Source organism: Siphateles boraxobius, unplaced genomic scaffold, assembly GCF_051911475.1.
Source record: "Siphateles boraxobius isolate OS27281-9 unplaced genomic scaffold, OSU_SipBor_1 130, whole genome shotgun sequence".
Classification (NCBI taxonomy): domain Eukaryota; kingdom Metazoa; phylum Chordata; class Actinopteri; order Cypriniformes; family Leuciscidae; genus Siphateles; species Siphateles boraxobius.
This window is the reverse complement of record NW_027508734.1, coordinates 38,384,709-38,398,890: the sequence shown is the minus strand read 5'-3', so window position 1 is coordinate 38,398,890 and position 14,182 is coordinate 38,384,709. Positions and strand designations below refer to the sequence as shown.

The following is a 14,182-nucleotide window of genomic DNA, read 5'->3' as shown; positions in this document are numbered from 1 at the left end:
GACGTAGATCGAACGCGTGGTCTTTTTTACAACTGTATTTAAAGGGGCCACAAAGCAAACAAGCATGTCGATCGTTATTTTTGCAGAAATTTGATCAATGGAAAAAACTTAACAATTATAGTGACATGTTTGCTAATGAAATAAACAAATTAAAAGCCATTTGTGTGGTGTGGCTTTTGTGTTCATGGTTAAGTGCTATTATAATTTGCATTCCCGCTGAAAAACAAGCGTTCTAGCGCGAAAATATTGCCTATAAATACTAAGTGTTGCGCGCCTTATCAAATTCAAATGATCAACCTCCTCAATTTTGCTTGGGAACTAATGTGGTCGGAACCAAAGTTTACAGGACTGCGTTCTCTGGACTCCTCTCAAACGGAGCACCTCTATATTCCGATTGGTTGCCGCCGAACCGCGTCATTGCTTATTACCATAAAGTTGACCTGACTTCAACTCTCCTCGCCGCTCTCACCGTCCAAGACGCGCCGCGCCGCTCTCGCCAGAGCTCACCGCCGGCTCTCATTGACAATGAATGACTTCCGGCCACTTTGACGCTCTCGCCGGCGGCGGTGTGAACGCACAGTAAGGCTTCAAGGTTTTATTGAATGCTACCTCTGACTAAGAATGCATTACTAGTTTGCACTTGTGTAGTCTTTTACTCTGGAATTTTAAGAGCAATAAACATATATTGCAATGTTAAGGATGTTTTTTTCATTCTGATATGTAAACCAACATGCATACATTGCTATTAATTAATGGGGAGATAATCGAAATCGAATCGGACTGAAAAAATGAATCGTTAGATTAATCGATGCATCGAAAAAAGAATCGCTAGATTAATCATTTTAAAAATAATCGTTTATCCCAGCCCTAACGTACTAATAAACACACTAGTTTGTAGCACAATTGTTTTACCGTTTACTGAACTTTAAGTGGATCACACATCAGACGGTAAGTGCCACGCTTACGCTATGGTTAATGAATTGAGGTCTCACACAAACACTGAAAATAGTCTTTTCAAGAACTGAATTTAAAACCAGAATATAGGGGCTCATATACTGAAATTAGGTTAAATATATCAAGAGGGTTACCAATGGTTGTGTTTAGGGTTAGGGGTTGGTTAGGATGATATATCAATAAGATTTAGTGTCCCCCTGTAGTTAATATTTTCATCACTTAAAACTCTTAGTATATGCAGATATTTAAATGGAAATTAGCCCTGTCACTCTCCTCTCAATCACACCATCTCAGAGATCCACTCGGTCAACTCGTCGAAGTATCAGAATCGTAATGCGTTTTATTTATCGCTCTCTACAATGTCGGACACAAAACAGTAATTAATAAGATTAGCCTTTTGCTTGACCACTTTATCAAACTGTTAATAATGTCCTGTTAATGTTACATAAACCATGTTCCTGTTCACCATCTCAGAGTCAGACAGTTGCCTTCTAAAAATCTTCCTTAGAAATGCTTTGAACAACTTAGAATGTCAGTGGAGAAAGGCATATAGTTCATCATAACAGCATTATATAGATCATGTACATAATTCACCAGCTATATTGCTAAATGTACCCGATCTTTCATATCAATAGAAAAATATACCGGGATAACCTTGCTTCTCTTGAGACTCTCCTGCTTCAGAGTAGTCATAGTTGATAATATGCTAAAGGCCGCCGGCACGTTGACGGGATTGGTTACAAGGTCGTTTGTGACGTAAGAAACACCGGCGATTTCAAACTGCGTTTTTGAGACTGCTTTTTTTCACAGCAGTATTAAGGAGAAAATACTCAGTAATGGTGTTGTTGAGGTATGAATTTGTACATGGTTTGTCTTAAAGCATGTTAAATACACCACATATAAACATTAAAAAATTTATCTTCACCACAGTGGGTCTTAAAATAATTCCTAAAAATGTATAATATAAATACAGAATTGAATAGTAAGTGTTATAAAATAGTATGTACAAAAAAAATAGGGTTCTAAAAAGCACTTAGGAACATTATGAACTTATTAATAAGTTATCTTATTATTAATACATTTCATAAAGGGGACCGATTATATCCCTTTTTACAAGATGTAATATAAGTCTCAGTGTCCCCAGAATTTATCTGTGAAGTTTCAGCTCAAAATACCCCACAGATCATTTATTATACTATGTTGTACATTTTTAGTGGAAGGAAAAACGTGCTGTTTTCGTGCATGTATCTTTAAATGAAAATGAGCTGCTGCTCCCCATCCTGCTTTCCAGGAGAGTGTGGAGCATTTACAGCTCATGCCTCGAATACTCTGCCAAAAACATCTGTTTGGTTTTGATTATCATCTCTATCATGAACACGCTCACACGTCATTGCAGTTCCTCATCGTCATAAAAGTTTATTATCTGTATGCGTTTTAAAGCCATATTAGTCTAAATTTCTGATACGGTTTTCTGAGTGCACGCATTCGTGATTATTAAACTAAGCTCTCTTTCACATCTAATTGCGCTTTAACTGTCAAATACACAGAAGGTTATGTTAAAAACACACAAAGTTTACAAACACATTCAGATATGTCAGTGAATGTAAACATCAAGTAAAGAAATTGCATGTGTAGTAAAGTGACAGCAGCATAATAAACACTACCTACTGCTGTATAATGTTAATATGAATTTAAACAACAAAAGAAAAACGAAAAATCACTCACTGCTCTTGATTGAATAACTTTAATAGCTTTATTAAGAATACATTTCTTACTTGAATGCTGCTGTTAAATGCTCTGGACTGTGTACAGCTCACTCAGGGGAGGAGCTAAGCCGGTCATGGGCGGGGCCTGTTCCAATGTGACATTGCATTGGAGCACATTCCTGAAAGGCTCATTTTGAGTTACTATTTCAGATTTAAGGGGAAAATAACACTGGATGAATGGATTTTTTTACACAACTACCCTATTGTGGTATAAACACACTGGGGACACACAATTGTGTTCAAAAACAATATAAGCAGCCTAAATTTTGCATAAAAGATCCCCTTTAACTTCTTGCTTAAGAATAATTTAGCAATCTGGCCCCAGGATATGGCCCATAATATGGTTAAAAAAATACAAGAAAAAAAATCTGTTACAGAACCTAACATTCTGACTTAAAATACAGTTCATGGATATGTTATACATCGTATACATATACATCGACATCAAAAGAAAGACCTTTCATAAATGCAGGGCTCAAGACTGCGACCAATTGGTTGCATTTTGCGACCATTTTTCCTTCTAGTGCGACCAAATATTTATTTACAATGTTGCCGAGCAGCGAATGCAAACAAAATGAAAGCGGAACGAAAAAACGCTACTCATTTATGCTTCACGGACCGTTTATTAATTCGGACCAATTATAGACAGCGCAGCGCCCGAACTTGCCAGTCGCAGGCCGATCTCAATCACCCAACACTGTTACTAGGAGATCTAGACTCTGGAGATCCAGTGAAGAAATCCATTGAATTCGCCTCAGAATTAATAATATCGTCATTGCAAGATCCAGTGATAAACATTCCGATTCGGCGCAGAGTTCTCTGTTATAAACCATGGATGTCAGATCAAACAGCGCTGACGTGGAAACCAGGAGAGACACTTATAGAAGGCTTTCGGTCCACAAATCAGCAACATTCACCATGGATTTAGGCTAATGTAGTAACTCTAACCATAACTATGGTATTGTGACAGAAATAGTTAAACTTTTACGAGTAGTACTACCATAGGCGTAATTTACGGGTGGGACATGTGATGTCCCCACCACTTTTTGCCAGGGTCGATTGTGTCCCCACCACTTTTTGCCAGGGTCGATTGTGTCCCCAACCCTTTTGAAACCTCTCGCGGCACGGATGTAGCCTACAAATAAATAAAACATCTCCAGTTATCTCTAGTAGAGCATTCATTTCGTTCGCGTGTTAAATATAAGGCGATCTGAAATGTGTTGTTTTTGAAATCAAGTGACCAAAGTGCTCGTTGCCGCTGCTATCAGTGGTGTGGATACAGAGTTCTGTTGTGACTCGCGCACAGTCTTCACACAGACGCGCGCTTCAATCCGTTGCGGAAAGACTCTCTATTCGTTAAGGGGAAATCACAAAACATAATGCACAAAAAACGTGTCCCTGCTTGATATACAACCACTAATAAACAATCGGTTTTGATGAGGAAAAAAAAACTATACTACTTAGTGCGGATTAGAACCCAGAACCTCTGACATGCTTACCAAAAGTTCTGCCACTGGCTCATTAAACGACAAATTAAACACAATGTACTGTATACTATGTAACTCACCCCACACACACACCTGTCCCACCCACTTTTTAAAACAAAGTTACGCCACTGAGTACTACTTCATCTACACCCTAAACTACACCCTACATTAAGCTTAATGCTTTATTGTCAGCCCCAGTGCTACCAGATTTTTTTTGTAGAACTCAGTTTCTCCGGTGTTGCTGCCCTCAAATGATCGTCTGGAGCCTGTGAACTTAAAATAAAACTGCACATTGTAATATCTGTACGTTAAGTCTATTTATTATTAAAGAATTTGTCAGAATTACGGTTATTTTGGGGGAAATTTGAATAATTCCATTGCAAGCTGATTTAATGTGTGCCTCTAAATTTTCTGCTCGCGCTCCTAAAATTTTCAGTCAGGGGCTACAGCGCTTCTAGTAAAAAAAAGTTAGTCTGGAGCCCCGAAATGCCATTTCAAACTCATTAGTGAGCCGTCATGAACGGTCGTCATGGTGGCAACTTGTTTAATTATTACATTCTTTCTCCCTCAGAGACACTTGTCTCAGTGCAAGTTTGCCACTGCACCATGCCCTCAGTGTCTGGAGTCTGTTCGTAAGAGCCATCTAGATGAACACAAGAGCCAGCAGTGCTTACAGCGGCTCATGACCTGCCCTGCCTGCGCAGGGAGTTTTGTCTATGCTAACAAACAGGTGAAAACCTTTTCCTCTTTACATACTGGATATTTTTAGACTGGCGTAAAATTGTTTTGAAAGTAAATCCATTAGCAGGGATTATAAAAATGTTGGTATTCTATTAATAAGTTGTTTTCTTATCTAACATTGTTGTGTTAGTATTAATTATTAAAGTATGAATTATTGTTAGTATTAATACTTTGAATTAGCTTTTATTTTGATATTTTTTTAGTTGATTTTAATTTTAGTTTGTTTTAGTAATTTTATGTGCTTTTTGACATTTTAATAGTTTTTTTATATATATACAGGTCCTTCTCAAAAAATTAGCATATTGTGATAAAGTTCATTATTTTCCATAATGTAATGATAAAAATTAAACTTTCATATATTTTAGATTCATTGCACACCAACTGAAATATTTCAGGTCTTTTATTGTTTTAATACTGATGATTTTGGCATACAGCTCATGAAAACCCAAAATTCCTGTCTCAAAAAATTAGCATATCATGAAAAGGGTCTCTAAACGAGCTATTAACCTAATCATCTGAATCAACTAATTAATTATAAACACCTGCAAAAGATTCCTGAGGCTTTTAAAAGCTCCCAGCCTGTTTCATTACTCAAAACCGCAATCATGGGTAAGACTGCCGACCTGACTGGTGTCCAGAAGGCCTTCATTATCACCCTCAAGCAAGAGGGTAAGACACAAAGAAATTTCTGAACAAATAGGCTGTTCCCAGAGTGCTGCATCAAGGCACCTCAGCGGGAAGTCTGTGGGAAGGAAAAAGTGTGGCAAAAAACGCTGCACAACGAGAAGAGGTGACCGGACCCTGAGGAAGATTGTGGAGAAGGACCGATTCCAGACCTTGGGGGACCTGCGGAAGCAGTGGACTGAGTCAGGAGTAGAAACATCCAGAGCCACCGTGCACAGGCGTGTGCAGGAAATGGGCTACAGGTGCCGCATTCCCCAGGTCAAGCCACTTTTGAACCAGAAACAGCGGCAGAAGCGCCTGACCTGGGCTACAGATAAGCAGCACTGGACTGTTGCTCAGTGGTCCAAAGTACTTTTTTCGGATGAAAGCAAATTTTGCATGTCATTCGGAAATCAAGGTGCCAGAGTCTGGAGGAAGACTGGGGAGAAGGAAATGCCAAAATGCCTGAAGTCCAGTGTCAAGTACCCACAGTCAGTGATGGTCTGGGGTGCCATGTCAGCTGCTGGTGTTGGTCCACTGTGTTTTATCAAGGGCAGGGTCAATGCAGCTAGCTATCAGGAGATTTTGGAGCACTTCATGCTTCCATCTGCTGAAAAGCTTTATGGAGATGAAGATTTCATTTTTCAGCACGACCTGGCACCTGCTCACAGTGCCAAAACCACTGGTAAATGGTTTACTGACCATTTTACTGACATGGTATTACTGTGCTCAATTGGCCTGCCAACTCTCCTGACCTGAACCCCATAGAGAATCTGTGGGATATTGTGAAGAGAAAGTTGAGAGACGCAAGACCCAACACTCTGGATGAGCTTAAGGCCGCTATCGAAGCATCCTGGGCCTCCATAACACCTCAGCAGTGCCACAGGCTGATTGCCTCCATGCCACGCCGCATTGAAGCAGTCATTTCTGCAAAAGGATTCCCGACCAAGTATTGAGTGCATAACTGAACATAATTATTTGAAGGTTGACTTTTTTTTTTGTATTAAAAACACTTCTTTTATTGGTCGGATGAAATATGCTAATTTTTTGAGATAGGAATTTTGGGGTTTCATGAGCTGTATGCCAAAATCATCAGTATTAAAACCGTAAAAGACTTGAAATATTTCAGTTGGTGTGCAATGAATCTAAAATATATGAACGTTTAATTTTTATCATTACATTATGGAAAATAATGAACTTTATCACAATATGCTAATTTTTTGAGAAGGACCTGTATATATATATATATATATATTCAGCTGTAATTAATTATGCCAGATTTAGTTTAATTAATTTAAGGTAACAGTAACAACTCTGTGTAACATTAGTGTCTACAACTTTTTTTCCTTTCGTGTAGATTCATGAACAGATTTGTCCTTTCGCCAATACAGTGTGTGAATATTGCGAAATGGAGCTTATTCGGGATCAGGTGTGTCAGAGGATTTGTCACTAATATGCACTTTACTTGATGCATAACAGTAATTGACTCTGTTTGATACCTAAAATTATACATTATGTAACTATAAAGCTGAATGAATCTGTTCTTATTGTTTTCAGTTGGCATTGCACTGTGACACAGACTGTCTGAAAGCTCCTGTAGCCTGTACTTTCAGCACTTTTGGTTGTCGTGAAAAGGTGGGCCATGAGATTTCCTGTTGTATAACACATTTCTATTTCAAATAGATACTGAGCTGGGCTCGATGGTCTATCAAAGATGCATGAAAAAATGTATACGTTTACTTTCCATAACAATAGTAAGCAGCACAACTGTTTACAACATTGATCATAATAAATGTTTCTTGAGCTCCAGATCAACATATTATAGTTCTTTATGAAGAGTAATGTCTTTTGACAATTCAGTGTTGCTTTTAAAATATATCAAAATGGAAATCAGTTATTTTAGATTGTTATAATATTTCATGTTACTTTTTTGTTTGTTTTTTCAAATTGTTGCCTTGTTGAGCAGAAGATATTTCTTTTAGAAACATTTTAAAATCTTTCTGACGTCAAACTTTAAAAACCTTTTTACAGGGTTCCCATAAAAAGTCTTAAAGTCCTATTTTTACTTATTAAAGGTCTTAGATTTTTGATGACACTGACTTAGACATATCTAAATGCTTTCCAAATTAAAACTATCTAATTAACGTACGTATTCTTTTTTTTATTATTCTATCTTTGTGGACTTGCTTGTTCACGTTACAATTCGCGTTATTCGCGGCAGCATATTAGCCTACGTCTGTCTCCTGCACGTGAAAGGAGGAGAGAAGGAGAAGAAAGTTGGTAAATGTCAGTTCAATTATAAGTTAAAGGGATAGTTCACCCAAAAATGAAAATTCTGTCAGTATTTACTCACCCTCATGTTGTTCCAACCCCGTAAGACCTTCGTTCATCTTCGGAACCCAAATTAAGATATTTTTGATTAAATCTGAGAGCTGAATCACTCCTCCATAGGCTTCTTCAGGGATTGACACTTGTTCCCCGAAAAGTTATTAAAGACATCGTTAAAATAGTCCAAGTGACTACAGTGGCTCAATCCTAAGTTCATCAAGCGACGAGAATACTTTTTGTGCACAGGCCTCGAGTCAGTTCAGTAGTCACGGTTTCCGCGGGGTCTAAAAAAGTTTAAAATTTCAAAATCACAATTTAAGGCCTTAAAAAGTCTTACATTTGCTGAAGTATTGTGTTAAATAATTTTAAACATGTCTTAAATTTCTTAAGTCCATGTAAATCTCATTGAAATGCTCATTGAGAAACATGCAACAGCCAATCAGCTTTGAGCTTTCGTGTTATTGGCGCGAGTCTCTCGGATACCACAGACACACTTAAAACGGATTTTATTCAGTTATGGGGAAGTGCAATTTTAGCGATACTTGGCTTGAAAAATCTGAATTTAGTGTTTCGTTAAAGCCAGTTGCAAACAACGTATTTGAAGCCTACTGCTTCTTATGCAGGAAAGCAATTAAATTGGGAACATTGGGTGTGCTGGCGCTGGAGTCTCATGAAAAAAGTGATAAACATCTAACATTGCTTTTGGATCAGAGCCAACACTAAAAGCGGAGGTGCTCTGGGTTCTCCACACGGTGACTAGATACCAGTCCTACTGTGCGAATGAGGAAATCGGGGAATTGTTTCAAACGATGTTACCGGACTCTGACATTGCTAAATCCTTCAGGTGCGAGAAAGATAAAACGGCTTACATTACACGCTTTGGAATAGCGTTTCCTTTGTAAGTTTTTTATGTCGTGATATAGGTCTTAAATTTCATTCATAATGGTCTTAAAAAGGTCTTATAAAAGTCTTAAATTTGATTTTGTGAAACCTGCAGAAACCCTGAGTAGTGTAACTTCTGGGTGAACTGTCCCTTTAATTCTTTATGTGCTGGGAATGTGCTTTATGTTTCGTCTATGATGATATTGTAGTCATTGTTTTAACTATGTACGAGGAACTGCTAGCTGACATCACATTTGTCTCTCATGTTTGCTTTCACTGTGATGTGTCAGTGCAGTTATAGGTATGTCCCCAAATGAGTTTTTGTCTTATATTTATATTATATTATGTTGCTATATTAGAATATCTCATGACCAATAATGCCGTTTTCCTGTGCACAATAGCAAATGTGATATTTAGTGTATACAACAGTTAAATTAACAATAAGATAACATTGTGAGTTACTTTATAGACACTATAGAGATCGCTAAGACATGTGACAAACTGGGCGGCAACGTCATCAGAACGCAAAGAATTATGGGTATGTTTGGCCCGATTACATGGGCTGGCATAGCAGGCTAGTGTTCTGGCATGAAAAAAAAAATAGCGTGAAAAACAGAATATAGGCTAATCCTACAAAATGCAGCGGGCTAAAGAAAACATTGTCGGACCATACCAGAAAACTGTCGTCCGTTCAAATGTAATGTTTTAAGCACCACACTCCTCGCTCTCTCTCATCTATCTGCATGCAGTCAAAATTCATGTCAAGAGAGACGCGATCGAACTGTGTGTGTGTGTGTGTGTGTGTGTGTGTGTGTGTGTGTGTGTGTGTGTGTGTGTGTGTGTGTGTGTGTGTGTGTGTGTGTGTGTGTGTGTGTGTGTGTGTGTGTGTGTGTGTGTGTGTGTGAGAGAGAGAGAGAGAGGGGCGCGGTCAAACAGTGGAAGTTGGAAACATAAAAAAACATACTCCGTCATTTTGTTCATAGAGGTTATCATTCAAACTGCAAAGTGTTTACTTATATTTGTGTAACTTACACTCGCAATAAAACACAACATTGTGCTTTTGTCACACTCTAAACTCTTGTCAAACTGTAACCTACAACTGTCACCCAACCAAACACACACAGTTTTAAAAGCAACATAATTATCCAACCCCATTTCAAAACAGTCTGTGGGTTACATCTTTTGGACATTAATCATATCGCATTGGTTTTCATTTATTTTCTTCAGAGCAGTTACATATTCTACATTGATTAAAAAAATCAAATGTGTTTTTAATGGTAGAATAATTTTATAGGAAAATCAATTATTTACCATTCAGATGAGAATAAAGTTAGGGTTCATTAAAATTAAGGAAAACAAATATATTGATCCGTTCTTAAAGGATAATTCAGGTATTTAGCACTTTGAGTCTATTTTCTAGTTTGTTTTGGATGAACTAAGTTAAAGTGGTGGGTAGAATTTTGAGGATAGGTCCTGTCTCGACTTTTTGAATCTTTAAGAATCGCCTCTGACCGCTTCAGAGTGGCTGTCTACGAGCATACACAAACATGTCCTTAAAACAACACTTAGCGTTCGTTTTCAAAACTGTGCAAGAAGGACTATTGCAATTTATAACACAGCAGGTAGACGGCATCTTGAACACTGCGTTCTTCCCTCCATGCAATCAAGTCTGGCGCCTTCTGTTTGTGCCGCGGATTCCCAAAATGCTTTGCGTTCACCACTGGCAAAACGTCACGATGACGTCACATTAGCAATCTCTATATTGTCAGTATTGTTTGTTTGTCAGTATTGTTTGTTTTCCCTTTATTTCGCCGACGAGAATTTCAAAATGAAACCGTAATTCAGGGCACAATTCAAACGAGATCAAAATATTTGTTGTCTCTCGCCCTTGACTACCATACAACATTTTTCCTAAATAAGGTCCCATGGTGGTCCACCGGAAGGGGAGGGACTTAGGCTCTCTATTACTGACAGAATTTAAATTTTTGGGTGAACTATCCCTTTAAGACAGTGACTTGCCGTCAACTACTGGCGGTTTAAAGTAGCTACCCTTTATTAGTTAAAATATATTAATGCTAGTTCTGATGCCGCCTCTGTCACCTCTGCACTGCATAGATGAATTTTGATTTAATGATTTTATTTGACTAGTAACATTGGTACTGTGTTATTATTCTAATAGAATTTAATTGGAATGTTAGAAATTGACATAAAAGGTGATGCATACCTTTAAATAAGTTTAGAAAAAATGTCCATATATAGGTGAAAATACCCTAGAAACCAATTTAAGGTGGCAAATATTGCCCCTAATAACTAGTGAACTGACCACTGCATAGAATATGAAAAATATGAATATCTTCGTGAGTCTGCTGTCAACAACAGGCCTAAACCAGCCATGGTTACCAGTACAAAAACACAATCATTAAAATATCATCTAATTATTCTCAACAAACTTTGAAAACATCAAGATATATTTTTGGCAATATTGCACACTCCTAATGTACGGTATTAATTTTGATTTCTTCAGGTCTTAAAAGTCTTAAAATTGAATGTAAAAAGAGTGCAGCAGCCCTGTTTTAATTCTTTGGAAATGTGTTGCAGATGCCGAGAAATGAACTTGCCCAGCACATGCAGGAATTTACACAGATGCACATGCGCTACATGGCTGAGTTTCTGCGTAGCCAAACTCTCAATGGCTGTCTAATGCCTTCGGTTGCCGCCCACTCTTCGTCAGACGAACGTGGTGCCTCTTCCCGGGCGGCAGATTCTTGCCAGTGTAAACAGGAGCTGATAAACCTGCGGGAGACTGTCTTGGAGCTGGAGGGTCGGCTGGTGCGTCAAGACCAACAGATCCGGGAGCTGTGCATCCACAACGAAACACAGAAAAACCAGGTCACTGAACTACGCAGAAAGCTGAGCTCACTGGAAGAGGCCACCCGAGAGCTGGAAGCCCAGCAGTACCAAGGCGTCTATGTGTGGCGCTTGGAGAACTTCTCACTCCACCTGCGCAACCAAGAGGCTGGTCAGCCCATAGTCCTCCACAGCCCACCTTTTTACACGGGCCGGCCGGGGTACAAACTCTGTCTCCGACTGCATCTGCAAACCCCCAGCGCCCCTCGCTGTTCCAACTACATCTCGCTTTTCGTGCACACTATGCAGGGTGAGTTTGACAGCCAGCTCTCCTGGCCCTTCCAAGGTACGATCCGACTGGCAGTGTTGGACCAGGTTGAGGGGCAGCACCATGTGGAAGTGATGGAGACCAAGCCAGACCTACAGGCGTTCCAGAGGCCCACCGTGCAACGCAACCCCAAGGGTTTCGGCTATGTTACTTTCCTGCACCTACAGGCGTTGCGGCAGCGAGGGTTTGTGAAAGAGGACGTGCTGTTGGTGCGCTGCGAGGTCACACCACGATTCGATGCTAGCCTCAGGAGGGAGGGGGTCCAACCCCGGGGCCCAGAACCTTCACTTTGAGTTCCTACATCGCTCCTGCACTCTCAAGTTCTCATAGACACTCTGCTGAAACAGAGAAAATACCAGCTAAACCTTTTTTTACCAGGCTAAGTAATGATGGTTGCATAACTCGCAATGCCTGTCTGTTGTGAAAAATGTTTTATATACAAATGTTTCGCAAAACATTATAGTGCAGTGCAATCAATCAACCAATATTCTATATGATTAGTAATTTCACTGAATGTCCTGTCAACCAAGCTAAAGTGTGTAAAACATTATGTAATGGTGCTGCTTATGCTAAGTGTTAGCTTCCACAAATTAATTTCACAAAACTACATTCAACAGCTCATTTTTGCTACCTTACCTACCAACGCAACAGTAAGCACTGTGAGTTTAAATAAAATGTTTTTGCTCTTTTTTTTTCATAAAATACATAATTTTCATTGATTTGACAAGATCTGACGATTCAAAGTATCAATAGTACACAGCAGCAGTTTACTGTGGCTCTACTGAATATGGTGCATCAACTTCAAAATCTGCAGATATGCTTAGAGTTATACTTAAATTATTACCCCATAATTTACTCACATCAAGCCATCCTAGGTGTTTATGACTTTCTTCTTTCAGATGAATACAATCGGAGTTATATGAATAAACACCCTGACGCTTTCCAGCTTTATAATGGCAGTGGATTGCAACCATCAGATTAAAGCTCAAAAAAGTGCATCCATCTATTATAAAAGAACTCCACACGGCTCAGGGGAGTTAATAAAGGTCTTCTGAAGCAAGACGATGAGTTTGTGTTAGAAAAATATTGGTATTTAAACATCATAAAGAAAAATTCTAGCAAACGCCCATACGCAGTCTACTTGAGTCTAAAGCGCTACTTTATGACGTTGGAAGTAGCGTAATGTGTCATGGCGTAGTGTAAATATCAGCAGTACACACTTACGGTCTATGGCAGTATGTTGCATTACTCACATTAATTGCGCTTTACACTTACGTTGAATCCATATGCTTGTTTGGCCGAAAGCTAGTTATTTTACTTCATAAAGTTTTAAATATGAATATTTTTCTTACACAAACTCATCGCTTTGCTTCAGAAGACCTTTATTAACTCCCCAGAGCAGTGTGGAGTTCTTGCATATAGGATGGATGCACTTTTTTGAGCTTCAAAAAAGCTTTTAAGAGCTTTTGCAATCCACTGCCATTATAAAGCTGGGAAGCGTCAGGGTGTTTATTAATATAATTCAGATGTTATTCATCTGAAAGAAGAAAGTCTTATACACCTAGGCTAAGATGGCTTGAGGGTGAGTAAATCATGGGCAAATTTTCATTTTAAAGCAAACTACTCCTTTAAGGTGCAATCACGTTAGTGAAGTTTTGACAAAAATGGTCTTTTCAATATTGTAGCAATTGATTAAGCACAAGTTGATGGTCAAGGCCGTCAATCCACCTGACGAATTTAAACTGGCTTGGGAATTTTTCCGGCCTTGTGCGAAATTTCCAATAGCTTGGATTTGTATTGAAATAACTGGAACATTCGCTGAACAACAGTAAATGTGACCACACCTTTAATGCAGATGGCACCAGTTACCTTACTTAATTTGTGTCCAATATTGCTTACATGTGTGAATGTTCTACTTGCTTCATTGAACGTCATTGACAAAATAAGTAGAAGCATATTTTCTTTAATCAGATGGACTAATGTATGCAAGTTAATCTGATAATTGTATTGACACTGGAAATCTGACAAATCCTTTTTCATATTATGTTCTTTTTTTCATCAAAATATTCATAGCATAATGTGTCTTTTATAAATTATTGTTAATGTCCTGTTTTCTGTCTTTCCTGTGCATTTTTAGTCCCTACAGATGCTTTCATAACGTGGCAGATTTCATAGAGGTGTTCTTC

The 14,182-nt window shown here is 38.6% G+C and overlaps 1 protein-coding gene across 5 annotated transcripts in view; it reads left to right on the top strand.

Moving 5' to 3' along the window:
• The window catches only part of traf6 (TNF receptor-associated factor 6), a 29,354-nt gene extending 15,250 nt beyond the window's left edge, over positions 1 to 14,104 (top strand). For 2 of the 5 annotated variants that reach the window (XM_077229368.1, XM_077229367.1), the window contains exons 4-7: positions 4,779 to 4,937; positions 6,969 to 7,040; positions 7,169 to 7,246; positions 11,420 to 14,104. In XM_077229368.1, coding sequence (XP_077085483.1) covers positions 4,779 to 4,937; positions 6,969 to 7,040; positions 7,169 to 7,246; positions 11,420 to 12,289 — 1,179 coding nt within the window. In that variant the 3' untranslated portion in view covers positions 12,290 to 14,104. The remainder of the gene's footprint in view (positions 1 to 4,778; positions 4,938 to 6,968; positions 7,041 to 7,168; positions 7,247 to 11,419) is intronic. The other 3 variants (XR_013203690.1, XR_013203688.1, XR_013203689.1) reach the window with 3 other exon arrangements.
• The last annotated feature ends 78 nt before the right edge of the window (positions 14,105 to 14,182 follow it).